The sequence below is a fragment of the Lactuca saligna genome, chromosome 3, assembly GCF_052625555.1.
Source record: "Lactuca saligna cultivar CGN05327 chromosome 3, ASM5262555v1, whole genome shotgun sequence".
Taxonomy (NCBI): domain Eukaryota; kingdom Viridiplantae; phylum Streptophyta; class Magnoliopsida; order Asterales; family Asteraceae; genus Lactuca; species Lactuca saligna.
This window is the reverse complement of record NC_136419.1, coordinates 33,859,282-33,873,335: the sequence shown is the minus strand read 5'-3', so window position 1 is coordinate 33,873,335 and position 14,054 is coordinate 33,859,282. Positions and strand designations below refer to the sequence as shown.

General features: G+C 32.2%; 1 protein-coding gene and 1 long non-coding RNA gene across 4 annotated transcripts; one reads left to right on the top strand and one right to left on the bottom strand.

Annotated features, from left to right (window-relative positions):
• The first annotated feature begins 2,288 nt into the window (after positions 1–2,288).
• On the top strand, positions 2,289–7,502 carry LOC145033523 (cytochrome P450 CYP72A219-like). 3 transcript variants are annotated; one of them, XM_078982118.1, is made up of 6 exons: positions 2,289–2,325; positions 5,094–5,345; positions 5,465–5,685; positions 5,797–6,038; positions 6,136–6,523; positions 7,077–7,502. In XM_078982118.1, the coding sequence occupies exons 1-6, from the start codon at positions 2,289–2,291 to the stop codon at positions 7,500–7,502; spliced, it is 1,566 nt and encodes a 521-aa protein (XP_078838244.1). The 3 variants fall into 3 exon arrangements, with proteins under 3 accessions (XP_078838244.1, XP_078838246.1, XP_078838245.1); XM_078982120.1 differs by lacking the exon at positions 2,289–2,325 and having other exon boundaries at positions 5,066–5,345; XM_078982119.1 differs by lacking the exon at positions 2,289–2,325 and having other exon boundaries at positions 5,066–5,345; positions 5,459–5,685.
• Positions 7,503–11,771: 4,269 nt separating this feature from the next.
• LOC145035106 (uncharacterized) lies at positions 11,772–13,036 on the bottom strand. Its single transcript, XR_013678311.1, has 3 exons — positions 12,528–13,036; positions 12,327–12,460; positions 11,772–11,983 (listed from the first exon to the last, which is right to left on the bottom strand). It is a non-coding gene; the product is annotated as an uncharacterized LOC145035106 (long non-coding RNA).
• Between the last annotated feature and the right edge of the window lie 1,018 nt (positions 13,037–14,054).

The following is a 14,054-nucleotide window of genomic DNA, read 5'->3' as shown; positions in this document are numbered from 1 at the left end:
GGATATTCACAAAAGTAATAATGAAGATATATTTCTTGCAGACAATGCAATAACACATAGCATTTTTAATAATGAAAAGTATTTTGCTTACTTATCAATTAGAGAAGCAAATGTTAATATAATTACAGGTAATGCAAAAATGATTGAAGGCCCCGGAAGAGCGAATATAATATTACAACAAGGGACACTAATTACAAATTAGTGATGCATTATTTTCGTCTAAATCACCAAGATTGAAGACTCCGGAAGAGCGAATATAGTATTACCACAAGTGACAATAATTACAATTGGTGAAGCATTATTTTCATTAAAATCATCAAGAAATTTATTAAGTTTTAAGGATATTCGCTCTAACGGATATCATATTGAAACAACTAATGATGGTAATAAAAATTATCTCAACATTACAAAAATGATATCGGGTAAGAAAAGTCTTTTGGAAAAATTATCCGTATTGTCCTCCAGATTGTATTATACAAATATTACAATGATTCATGCTATTGAAAATAAAAAAGGTATGATAACATCTAGAAAGTTTGGCATGACCGGTTAGGCCATGTCGGATCAATTATGATGCGCAAAATAATTGAATGTTCAAGTGGTCATTCCTTGAAAAACCAGAAGATTTTTCAAGATAATGAATTGTGTTGCATGCTCTCAAGGAAAATTAATATTTAGTCCATCATTGAACAAAGTTGGGTATGAAAGTCTTAGTTTCTTACAAAGAATTCAAGAGGATATATATGGACTAATTCATCCACCATGTGGACCATTTAGATTTTTTATGGTCTTAATTGACGCGTCAACTAGATTGTCACACGTGTGCTTGTTATCTAGCCGTAATCTCGCTTTCGCAAGATTACTGGCACAAATAATCCGCCTAAGTCCACATTTTCCTGATTACCCAACTAAGAAAATTTGACTTGATAATGCTGGAGAATTTACATCACAAGCTTTTAATGACTATTGCATGTCGATTGGGATAACTATTGAACATCCTGTTGCATATGCTCATACACAAAATGGTTTAGCTGGGTCGTTAATCAAACGCCTTCAATTAATTGCAAGACCATCACTAATGCATTCTAAACTTCCTATATTGACATGGGGCATGCAATTTTACATGCATCATCACTTATATGCATAATGACAACTAGTTATCATGAGTTCTCCCCTATTCAACTGGTTTGCGGTCAGTAACAAATTATTTACCATCCAATGATGTTTGGATGTATAATTTATGTACCGATTTCTCCACCTCACTTCACAAAAATGGGTCCTCAAGAAGAATGAGAATTTATGTTGGATATGAATCTCCATCTATAGTAAAATATTTAAAATCATCAATTGGAGATTTATTTACAGCTATATTTGATGATTATTATTTTGATGAATCATATTTTCCAACATTAGGGGGAGAAATAAAGAAGTTGGAGAATAAAATCTCTTGGAATGAATTATCACTTTCAGTGTTAGATCCTCGTTCAAGTCAATGTGAACTTGAAGTGAAAAAGATAATTCATTTACAAAATATAGCAAATCAATTGCCAGATGCATTTACTGACCCTAAGAGAGTAACAAAGTCTCATTTACCAGCTGTAAATGCTCCAGTTAGAATTGATATCCCAGAAGGAAAAAATACAACTACAAATGAATCAAAGGCACGCCTGAAGCGTGGAAGACCAACCGGTTCCAAAGATAAAAATCCTCGAAAACGAAAGGGAGCAAATATAATTGATGGTCCAAAGGAGAAAACAGAATCTTTTGAAAAGATTAATGAAGCTCCAGAAGAGTCCAATGACATAATAAAAGAAACTGAGGTACCTGAAAATTATGAAAGTGAAGAGATCTCAATAACTTATGTCATGACAGGAATAAGATGGAACCGAAATAAGATAGAAGTCGACGATAAATTTTCATATCATGTTGCGTGCGAGATTATGGAAGAAAATGAGGATGTTGAACCTAAATCTATAGATGAATGTAGAAATAGAAAAGATTGGCTAAAATGGAAAGATGAAATAAATAAAGAACTTAATTCTCTTACTCAACGAAAAGTTTTTGGACCTGTAGTCCGTACACCAAACGGAGTAAGACCAGTGGGATACAAATGTGTATTTGTGCGCAAAAGAAATGAGAAGAATGAAGTTGTTAGATATAAAGCAAGACTTGTTGCACAAGGTTTTACCCAAAGGCCCGAAATTGATTATGAAGAAACATACTCTCGTGTGGCTGATGCTATTACATTCCGTTATCTAATAAGTCTAGCAACACATGAAAAATTGGAGATGCGTCTGATGGATGTAGTTACCGCCTATTTATATGGTTCACTTGAGAATGATATTTATATGAAAATCCCAGAAGGGTTTAAGGTGCCAGAAGCACAAACTCTTAATTCTCGTGAAGTATATTCGGTAAAATTAAATAAATCTTTGTATGGATTGAAACAATCTGGCCGGATGTGGTTCAATTGTTTAATTACATTTCTTTTAAAAGAGGGCTATAAAAATGATCCATTAAGCCCATGTGTATTCATAAAAAGATCCGGATCAGAATTTGTGATAATTGTTGTTTACGTAGATGATTTGAGCATAATTGGAACTTCTGGAGAATTGGAAAATGCCACTTCTTGTTTGAAAGAAAATTTTGAAATGAAAGATCTTGGTAAAACGAAATTTTGTTTGGGTCTTCAAATTGAGCACACCAAAAATGAAGTTTTTGTACATCAATCTAGTTATCTAGAAAAGGTGCTTAAAAATTTTTATATGGATAACTCACATCCATTAAGTACCCCGATGGTAGTAAGGCATTTAGATGCCAAAAAGGACCAGTTTCGGCCTTGTGAAAAACATGAAAAACTTCTTGGTCCCGAAGTACCATATCTTAGTGCTATTGGTGCACTAATGTATCTTGCTAATAATACGAGACCTGATATATCTTTTGTTGTAAATTTATTAGCAAGATATAGTTCTTGCCCAACAAGAAGACATTGGAATGGAGTCAAACACATTCTTCGATATCTTCGAGGTACAATGGATATGGGCTTATATTATTCAAATTCATCAAATGCGGAGTTAATTGGTTATGCAGATGCTGGATATTTGTCTGATCCACACAAAGCTCGATCCCAAACAGGTTATTTATTCACTTGTGGAGGTACTGCAATCTCTTGGCGTTCTTATAAACAAACTTTAGTTGCTTCTTCTTCTAACCATGCAGAAATTATAGCAATTCACGAGGCAAGCCGTGAATGTATTTGGTTAAGAAATTTAACTCATCACATTCGTGAGAGTTGTGGTCTAACTTCTAACAGGGACATTCCAACCATACTATATGAAGATAATGCGGCTTGTATAGCCCAATTCAAGGAAGGGTTTATCAAAGGAGACAGAACCAAACATATATCACCAAAGTTTTTTTTACTCATGATCTTCAAAAAGAACGTGGCATCAACATCCAGAAAATTCAATCAAGTAACAACTTTGCAGATTTGTTCACTAAAGCGCTCTCTACATCCAAATTTGAAAACATGGTACGAAATATTGGAATGCGACGCTTTAAGGAAATCAAGTGATGTGATGATCAGGGGGAGTTGAAAACATATTGTACTCTTTTCCTTAGCTATGTTTTTTCCACTGGGTTTTCTTAGCAAGGTTTTTAACGGGGCAATTGTTCCAAATATCTATTATTAATCATGTACTCTTTTTCCTTAATAAATGGTTTTTCCCATGAGGTTTTACCTATTAAGGTTTTAACGAGGCATGATACAATCGTCATTCAAGGGGGAGTGTTATGAAATATTAGTTTGTGAATGACCATTGGATTCTCCATTTCTCCCATAACTCCCCATCATTATTTAGCATTAGTAACAATCATTTCAATGTGTTTTATGAATGTAATAATACATCATCCTAATGTGCATTCATATTATAGCTAATCTTTCATCTTATTTGGATAATATAAATACTGAGCCATATGTATTAAACACTTGATGATTTCATCACAAGTATTAAAATAAAAGTTCTCTCTACTCTCTTATCTTTATTTACTTTATAATTTAATCATATTTTATAACATTTAAACACTTATTTGATTAAATGAAAGTAAATTATACGTTTAATAATTTCTTTCAAGCGATGTTACAAATATTATTGTCTATTGTGAAACCTTGTCATGTTGTCGTCCATATCATGAGTAAAATACAACCATATAACGTAAGATTGTCTATACAAATCAACGTCTTTGTGTTTTCTATTGATCGACCGGATCAAATGTGCCAAATACTAAAATTAACTCATGATTAAAATAATATACAAGACAAGGTTTTCTTCTAGAAACGATTCTTGTGATATATATGCTTAGGTTCTCTCCACTTATACATATGCTACGTCGTTGTAATCGTCTCATCATGCATCTGGCCTTGAAAATATCGTTTATGTCGTAATACCAGTGTTTTATATGTTCTAGTTTTAGATAAGAGTAAATCACAATTTTGGTACCTGGACTTATCATTAACCTACAAGTCTAGTTCATAAAGGTTTGTTTTTTGTTTGTTTATCCAAAATTCATTATATCATCTCAATTAGATCCTTGTGTATCCTATAAACCACGTGAAAATGGCAACAAACTAGAAAGTTCATGAAAACGAATTCAATTTATAAACTCATACTACAACTTTTATTCTAGCGATGCAAATTTATTAAATTTCTAATTTATGCTAAAAATTTCGAAAAATATAATAACTACGATAATCAGAATAGGAACCGCATGCTAGGGTAGTCGAAGTGGGCATGCCGACAGTACCAAACACATGGGGACCACCTAATTAGTTTACAACATTGTTTCCTTGTTTTTACTTTTGTTGTTTTGGGGTGACTATTGATAAACAATCACAACATATGGTGCTTAACCATAACAACTCAAACCGGAGGGATTTTGATTGAAAATTATGGATCATTATATATAGAATCAATCCGTCAACACTGAAAACCACCACAATTCTTCTTTGACTAGACTACTATATATAAAAAAACTTATTGTTAAACCCCCCTTCTTCTGGAGATTAATGGAGGTAAGCCTAAATATGAAGGCAGTGTTGTGTGGTGTCGGAGTGATGATAATGGTATATGCATGGAGGATTTTCAACTGGATTTGGTTGAAACCGAAGAAGATGGAAAAGTTCCTGAGAGAACAAGGTCTGAACGGAAATCCCTACAAATTTCTATTCGGAGACGTGAAAGAAATGGTACAGATGACAGCCAATGCCAAATTGAAGCCCATAAATCTTACAGACAATATCGTTCCACGTGTCATGCCATTTATGCATAATTCCCTTAAGACTCATGGTATGTAACTAGCTATATATTTATATATATTGAAGAAAGCTGATAAATATCATTGTCGTAGTTCATATATATAGTTTGTTGAATGAAAGAGTGAGAATATATAGTTACAACAGGTAAAGGGAAAGCTTTCTTTACATGGATTGGGCCACGAGCTGTGGTGCACGTAACAGAACCTGCACTAATACGAGATATTTTGGGTAATTATAACAAATTTCAAAAGCAGAAAGGAGGAAATCCATTAGCGAGGTTGCTGGCAAGAGGGATTGCGAGTGTTGATGCTGATCAATGGGTAAAACATAGAAAGATTATCAACCCTGCCTTCCATGTCGAAAAGCTCAAGGTTCATGCGCGCATGTTTCTTTCTAAGTTACTAGATCAAAAGTGCCAACAAATTACTTTTTCACTTCTAGCTTACCCCACATGTAAAACTGATTCGGTGTTCCTTTTGCAGCATATGATACCCGCTTTTTACATAAGCTGTGATGAGATGATCAACAAATGGGAAGAATTAACGAAAGAAAGATCATGTGAAGTGGATGTGTATCCTCATCTCCAAACATTCACCAGTGATGTAATTTCACGTACGGCATTTGGTAGCAGCTATCAGGAAGGAAGGAAGATATTTGAGCTTCAAAAAGAACAAGCAAGGCTACTTATGAAGATTGTACAATCGTTGTATATTCCAGGATCTCAGTGAGTATGCTTTCCATTAATATTTTCGGTCTTGTAACCTTCTTTTTAAATTATTTGTACAAAAAGGCCTGAGCAATTATGAGTTTTTACTTTTTAGATTTATGCCTACAAAGAGCAATCGAAGGATGAAGGAGATTGGTAGAGAAGTGAAGGCTTCGATAACAAAAATTATTATTAATAAACGGGTGACAACAATGAAAGAAGGGGAAAGTAGTAGTGATGATTTATTGGGCATATTATTGGATTCGAACTACAAAGAGATCAAACAACAAGGAGATAAAAATTTTGGACTTAGTATTGATGAAGTCATTGAAGAGTGCAAACTCTTCTATTTTGCAGGCCAAGAAACTACTGCAAATTTGCTAGTTTGGACAATGATTTTGTTAGGTCAACACACAAATTGGCAAGACCGCGCTAGAGATGAAGTTTTAAAGGTGTTTGGAGAAAGAAAACCAGATATTGAGGGACTAAGTCATCTAAAAGTTGTAAGTTTTTTTGTGCTAGGATTTACCAAACGGTTTGCTAATCACTTTATCCAAATTAAACACATAATAGATACTCCCTCCGTTCCAAAATCATAGTCCATCTTTCCTTTTTGGTTTGTCCCAAAATAATAATCCGCTTCTAAAAATAAATAGCATTTTTACCAAAATATTCCCTTATTATTACTTAACCAACTAAGCATTTAATGGATTAAATGTAAAGTAAGGACAAAACTATCATTTTATTAATAAAGTTAATGGTAATTAATGTTTTTTCTTAATCTGTGTGTTTTTTGTCTGTTGACAATAATATTGGGACGGATGGAGTATTAAATAAGTTTGTTTTGATACCAACCTAAGTCTCGGAGTTCACAACGAAGGTTGATCATTATAGCCCGGCCCATATATAGCAAAGTTTGTATGCCCTCACTTATAGGTTATTGAGTTTTAATTAAAAGTAACTAGCAATTAACTACTCTAGGAAAAGTTGGTCACATTTTATTATAATAAATTTTCACAATAATAATATTTTTTATATACTAATTTTTGTATGCAGATTAATATGATTTTGTACGAGGTGCTTAGGTTATACCCACCCGGTACAACATTGGGACGGATGATTCATGAAGAAACTACATTAGGAAACATAATTTTACCCGCAGGTTCACTACTGCAATTGCACATGATGCTTTTACATCATGATAGTGATGTATGGGGTGATGATGTGACAGAGTTCAAGCCTGAGAGATTTGCAGAAGGTGTGTTAAAAGCAACAAAGGGACAAGCATCATACTTCCCTTTTGGAGGGGGTCCACGTATATGTGTTGGGCAAAACTTTGCTATGTTAGAAGCGAAATTGGCACTTGTTATGATTCTAAGATACTTCTCCTTCGAGCTTTCTCCATCATACGCTCATGCTCCACATATTGTTATCTCTCTACAACCTCAGTTTGGTGCTCAACTGATTTTACACAAACTTTAGTGGTTATTGTAGCAAATACATGTTACATGTATTGTTATTTGATTTGTCTAATGTATTAAATGTACAATAAGTCCAACATTACCAAATGAATAAGTTCGAATTACAATGAACTCACAAGAATACTAAGTTTAAACAATAAAAATTTAAAACTTCATACAAATAATGATATATCTTATGTTAGAAGAGGAATAAACAAACAACAAAGTCGTAGCCTATTGAAATCCTAAAGGATAGTCATGGTGTGTTAAAAAACATCACATATGTTCAAAGACTCAAGGACAAATTGGGGCGAATTAGTTTTTGATTTTGATGTGTATTTTAGTATCTATTTTTATGATTAGTAACTTTTGTATGTGGGGTTGTGTATATGTGTTGCATATACATAAAAAGATATATTGCTATTTTTATTTTTACCACATATATTATAACATAACCCCATCAATTATGTATTTTCTACCAACATTATAAAAAAAATTGACAATTAATTTGAAGCTTAAACTTGAAAAGAACATACCAGATTATAAAAGTTATTAATTTATATTTGGGATATATACACTAAAGTTCCAATATTTTTATCGATTTGATAATAAAGTCTTAAACTGTATTTTTTTTATAGTAAAGTCGTAACTACCGACAATTTTTGATATGTTTACCCTTTTTTCCGGTTAGTCGGTAATTAAGATTTTACTGTCAAAAATATAAAGTTTAGGACTTTCTTATCAAATTGTGAATTAGGACTTTACTATCAAAAAATATAAAGTTTAGGACTTTCTTGTTAAATCGTTGAAAATATTAGCACTTTAGTGTATATATATTTTTTTTGTTATATATTTAATGGTATGATAGTCTTTAAACATACCAATTATTGACATCTATTCTAGTCAGCTAAATCATATTGAAATCCTTCACGTTTGTTTTCTTGTTAAATAGTTTTTTTAATCTCAACAAACCGACATTGAAAAAAATGGAGACAATTAAGAAAAAAAAAAATTATTGTTGTGTTGACTTTTTGCAATCCTAAAAAATAGAGACTAAGAAACTGAAACTGCCCTTCTTACCCCTTCTCTAGATTCACACACTTTTGACTAGGTGTGTGTTGTTTGTATTTGTAGAATTTTCCCCCTCCTTTTAGCTCAAGATTTGGTGGCGAGCCAAGAAGAAATCCTTAGAAGTCTTCTCACCATCTCTCACTCTCTCTTGGGCTACAAAAAAAAATATGATCATAAGGATATTTTTTACAAAAAAAATATATTATCTAGACAAAGAAAAGTGACACATTACATAAACATTGGTATGTGTAAATCTATAATAATAACTAGAAGGTTTCTCGTGCGTTGCCCGGGACGGAAGGTGTCAGTTTTCTGTTATAGCATTATACTTTCGATGTATATTGCTATAATTAGAAAAACTTTTAGTTATTTCAAAAAATATTTCATGGTTACAAAATGCTGAAACAGTCTGCTTTAAAAAAACATCAGAAATGATTCCTCCCTAAAAAATATATATTTATCTATTTCAAAACTTAATTGTACATGAATCAACAATATTTAAACCAATTTGATGTATGGTGATTCCAACTAAAAAAGTAATAGCACAACAAAAAAACATGTGTGCCCATTCTTGTAGTATAATTTTCTAATATTTGAATTTCTTCTGGTTTTCATCTTATTGAAATAAGGGAGTGACGTTGGTATCAAATTGTGATCTGTAAAACCCAAGTAACATATTTGAATGTATTAATATCAACAAAGCTTAGAAAAAATGGCAATTTTATTAGTTGTTAAACCAACGATGAGCATGAAAACCCTAAAATTACTCCTAATAGTAAAATTTCTATATTTGGGCAATGCATTTATATGTTTGGTGCATTTAAATAGTAAGGATATTTTAGATCAATGTTTTTGGTGCATTTAAATCATCTACACTTGGTATCAAATTGGTGCATTTAAAAAAGCTTGATGATCGGCAGTTCCATGAAATTGTAAATCGAGCATGTTAAAAAATAGAACTATGTATTTTGTCTTACCTGGTATGTTGGTGTTGATGAAAAAGGCAACATGATGTTATTTTTTTCATATGGCACAGTGAAAGGACAATGCATTTTTGTTTTTATAACCATAAACGGTAGGAAGATGATTCACTATGACAAAACCTGGGAAAAAAGCATGGATTTGTCTATTTTTTTTAGAATAAGCTTCAATAAACAAAAAAGAGAAGGATCCAAGTAAAATTCAATATATTTATTTGTAACGACAATGGGTGAATAGGTAAGCTTAACACAAAAATGAAACATACATGCATGAACATTAGAATGTTAGTGAGAGATAAGAATGATTTTTAACATGTGAATGAATATTTTGCCTAAGCCGAAATAGTGATCATCAAAAATTACCCTCTTTGTCTATGCGTAAGTTTTACGAAAAAAATTCAATAAAAACAGGGAAAAATTTGTAAATTGAAATAACAGTGCTATTTATTGCATTTATAACCTAAAATAGAAAAGTAAATGACAATGTAAAAAAACAGAAAAAAAAATTAGCTACAACTTCAAAGTACAATGCTATTTAGGGCATTTTAGTACAAAAAATAGAAAATACACCTAATGGCAACGTAGTTAGGTTGTTGAAAAAAAAAACATGAAAATTCAAAGTATGTTGTTATTTACTATATTTATACAAATGCTTCCATGTCAAATCCAATATTAAAATAAATAATTATTAAAGGTAGGTAGTTGTAATTAGAGGTCCATAATAAACAAAATGATAGTATTAGCTTCAAATTTAGCAAAAAAATAAAAATATTGCAAACTTGAAAAAGAACTTACTATAGCATGTTGATGTCCACCACATTGTTTACATATATGGAATGCAAAAATAGGATCAAAAACAGACCAACGCAAACCAGTGATAGATAGAAATCACATTTTTTTCAAAGTGTAGCAAAATACTTGTCTACTTTTTGAACATCCTGTCTGCAAAATACACCATATTTGTAACAAATAATCAACAACAATAATAAAATCCACGATAAATTATAATCAAATGAAAATATCACTTGAAAACAGGCCAAGAAACACCAGAAAAGCCTCTAGTTCCTCCAAAAAGAGTATGTGGAGATTAAAGATAGTAGATGGAGGCAAGTGCAGCCAACAAAACGGCCATACTTCATAAGAATCTTGGGACCTCACTCTTCTTGTGATTGCTACACATCTCTGTGTCAAAAAAATTGATTCATTTATTTGTAATAGAAAGAAATGAAAGTAGGATGGATGTTGTAATACATAATTAAGCGAAAGTATGATGCTATTTCTTGCATTTAGAAATGCAGAGGTGAGTTAAGTTATGATATGAAAGTAGATTATCCTATTTTAGAATCTTTCTTTCTAAATATAGTGCTCCCCAAACTGAGTTTGTCAATAATGAAATGGTGCTCAATCTTTATAGACCCATCATGCAATTCCTTCCAATCTAATAATTGATATACAACATCATATGGAATTTCTTGTTACAATTTAAAATTAAGACTGGTTTACTCTTGAAAATTTATTGTATTGGAGAACTATAATTGGTAATTTGGTCATTCTTAAAAGACTATAAGTGGTAATTTGATAAGTCTTAAAAGGTTCCAATAAGAAAAATATTATCACTTCAATTGATATGTTCTTGATGACATTTTAGGCCATGATGATGAGAAGATCTTCATCCCATGGTGTTTTAATTGGCTAACATAAAAAACTACATACAATGACAAATACACAAAATTATCAACAACAAAACTATACGAAAAATAACAATAAACATGAAAATTATTGAAAGCTTCTTTGTTTAATCAAATATTATATGAGATCTTTTACGCCAGAACCCTTAAGTCCATAAATCATGAAACGCCTACAAGAACAAAAGAGAACATAATTTTAAAGTTATGGGCAAAACGGGGACGAAAAGAAACATATTACACAAAAAGGGTAACATATAGTTCATATCCAGGAAGATCTCTAAACTGGTCAGCAACCTTGAATAATTCTTTTATTCTCCACCAAATCTACTTTATTCATGCATAAGATTTTTTTTCTTTTGGATTGGTTATAGGTAAAATGAGAACCACCTAGTCAGCAAGCTTGAACCCTTAATTCTATAAGTTAAAAAAATATTAAAAAGAACAAAACATGTGACCAAAGTTGGAAAAGGGAAGTTGAACCAAAGCGATTGCTAAAAATCTTAAAGTTTCAAAAGAAGAAAAAGTTCAACATACAATGGTGTAACATGACATTAATATATAGAATAAAAATAAATATGTTTGTGAACATTTACAACTTCTAAAAAATAATCTCATATCTATAGGTTAAAAAACTAAACATATTCATGAATAGTTACGCTTCCGAATCACTCATGCTTTCCTCTGTACTTATCGTTCATTCATTGCTTTCCTCCTCCACCGCCCTTGTTTCATGCCATCTGCATTTCTCCATCGTTTTTGCATGGCTTTTACAAAAACCAAATTTGTACCCTTTTACCAACTTATTATCACTAAGCTCAAAAGCTCAAATTGTTTGATTATTTTATGTTTCTAATTTATTACCAATAGTATTTTATGAACCGGAACTCAATTCCAACATACATTAAGATGATTCAAAGTAATTTTGATTTTACGTTCTATGTTTGACTTTGATAGAAATTCAAAGTTGTCAAAATGGAATAATCTACCCTTTCACTTAATTCTTTATAGATTATAAACATTTTCCAAGCATTCTTTTTTTAAACCAATATTCATTAATTAATGTCATATTTTTTTTATTCAAGACTTGAACTTAATTTCAGAAATTACCTTTAATTTTTGTCACAGAAGAGGATTGGAAATTACCACTTCTTTCCTTTGGGATACTCCTGTTGTAGCTCCTAGGTTTTGGAATATGTTTGTTCTTGTCTTTTAAAGATATCGGCAACCAACAGGTTCCTTTTCTACAAATTGTATTAAAATTGATAAAGAAGTCAAACAATTTTGAAGTTGAAAATTCAAAATGAGCACCTTTAGTCGTCGACCAAGGTCATTATTGCCACAATAAACATGATACCTGAAAAAAGTAGATAGTCAGCATATGGAGAAGATAAAGAAACGGGAAATTGAGTCTTTAATAAGAATCCATCAAGAAAAAAAATCCGGGATTCCCAGACGGCGCTATCACCGGCGTCGGAGACACCACCGCATAAAAAATGAACGGACGTAGCTTTGGTGGTGTAGGCGACATGCAACAGAGGTGAAAGAGGATTAAAGGGTCTTCTGTAATCTTGCAAAAAGAGCATTACACCATGTTTATTTCATATATTTACACAATTAAAATTAAAAATATATTCTTAAATAGCTTCATTGTTTGAATTCCTCAACAATAGTTTGCAAGATGTCCAATTGCAGCATCAGTTGATCTATTTTGCAGATCAACTGAACTTTCGACAATGATTTATCTGTCAATTTCCTGGCAAATTTCAAAAAAAGAAATCAAAATCAATGAATTTAAACATTAAAAATTACAAAACAAAGCACAAAAGAAAACTCACACGAAGGAGGTGATTGTTTCTCTAACCAACAAAATCAAATCAGATATATTTATAAATCCAAAAAGTCAAATGCTAGCCTAATAGGTTTTCACCTTCTAATTAGGTACGACAATAGAGAACACAAAACCCATAGCTTGAAATGGAATCCGAAGAGATTGAGAAATACTTTGAAACGGAATCCGAAAAGGCCCAATCAAAACCATATCTATAAAGCAAACCAAAATTCAAAATCGTATATATAACAAACAGGGAGAGAAGTCTACAAACAGGTAGTTCAAAATCAAAAACAAACCACAACAAACGTACCAAAATCAAAACCAAAAAACGGCGAGACATATAATTTAGATAAAGAAAGTCCACGACCACAACAACATCAAACGGGGGTATTGTAAGGAAACGGACGAAGTAGATAGAACCACAACGACAAAAAAACCCAATTACAACATCAGATAACCCAACTTTGAAATCAGACATACGAAACCTAAACCTAAACAAACGTAACAGAAAAAATAACAAAGAAACGGAGCTTATACAGTATGAACTTGGTGAAGGAAGTCTAAAGAAGCAACAGTGGAGAATTTGGGGCACCTGAGAAGCGAAAGGGGGTTGACAATGGTGCATTTGTGGTCACCATTCACCTCCAAACAGGAATTTTAAAGGTATTCCTTCAACCGATTTATGGCTGAAAAACGGTGCCTAAGTTGGGTGGCTAAAGGGAGATGAGACTATGAGTATGGATCGATGATGGAAGAATTTCAATTCGTGTTTTGTGGAGCGGTGAACTCAAATCAGAGAAAGGTTCGAGATCAAGCGGTAACTAACCCTGGTGGAAGTAAATAACCCAAGGGATAGAGCAAATAATCAGTGAAAGTTTTAGACGACGCAAATAAAGGAAGTTAAGTTCGACAGAAGTTTGAGGTACGAAAAAGACAGAGATGAACTGGATGGCTTGACAGGTGGTGGACACAAAATAGATACCTGGTCGGAAAGAACAGTGGAA

Excerpts from the sequence above, each read along its gene's own strand:
- LOC145033523 (XM_078982118.1), top strand. The coding sequence starts at position 2,289 with ATGCGTCTGATGGATGTAGTTACCGCCTATTTATATG. Across the intron at positions 6,039-6,135 it reads TTGTATATTCCAGGATCTCA|ATTTATGCCTACAAAGAGCA; the intron begins GTGAGTATGCTT and ends TTTACTTTTTAG. Across the intron at positions 6,524-7,076 it reads GACTAAGTCATCTAAAAGTT|ATTAATATGATTTTGTACGA; the intron begins GTAAGTTTTTTT and ends TTTTGTATGCAG.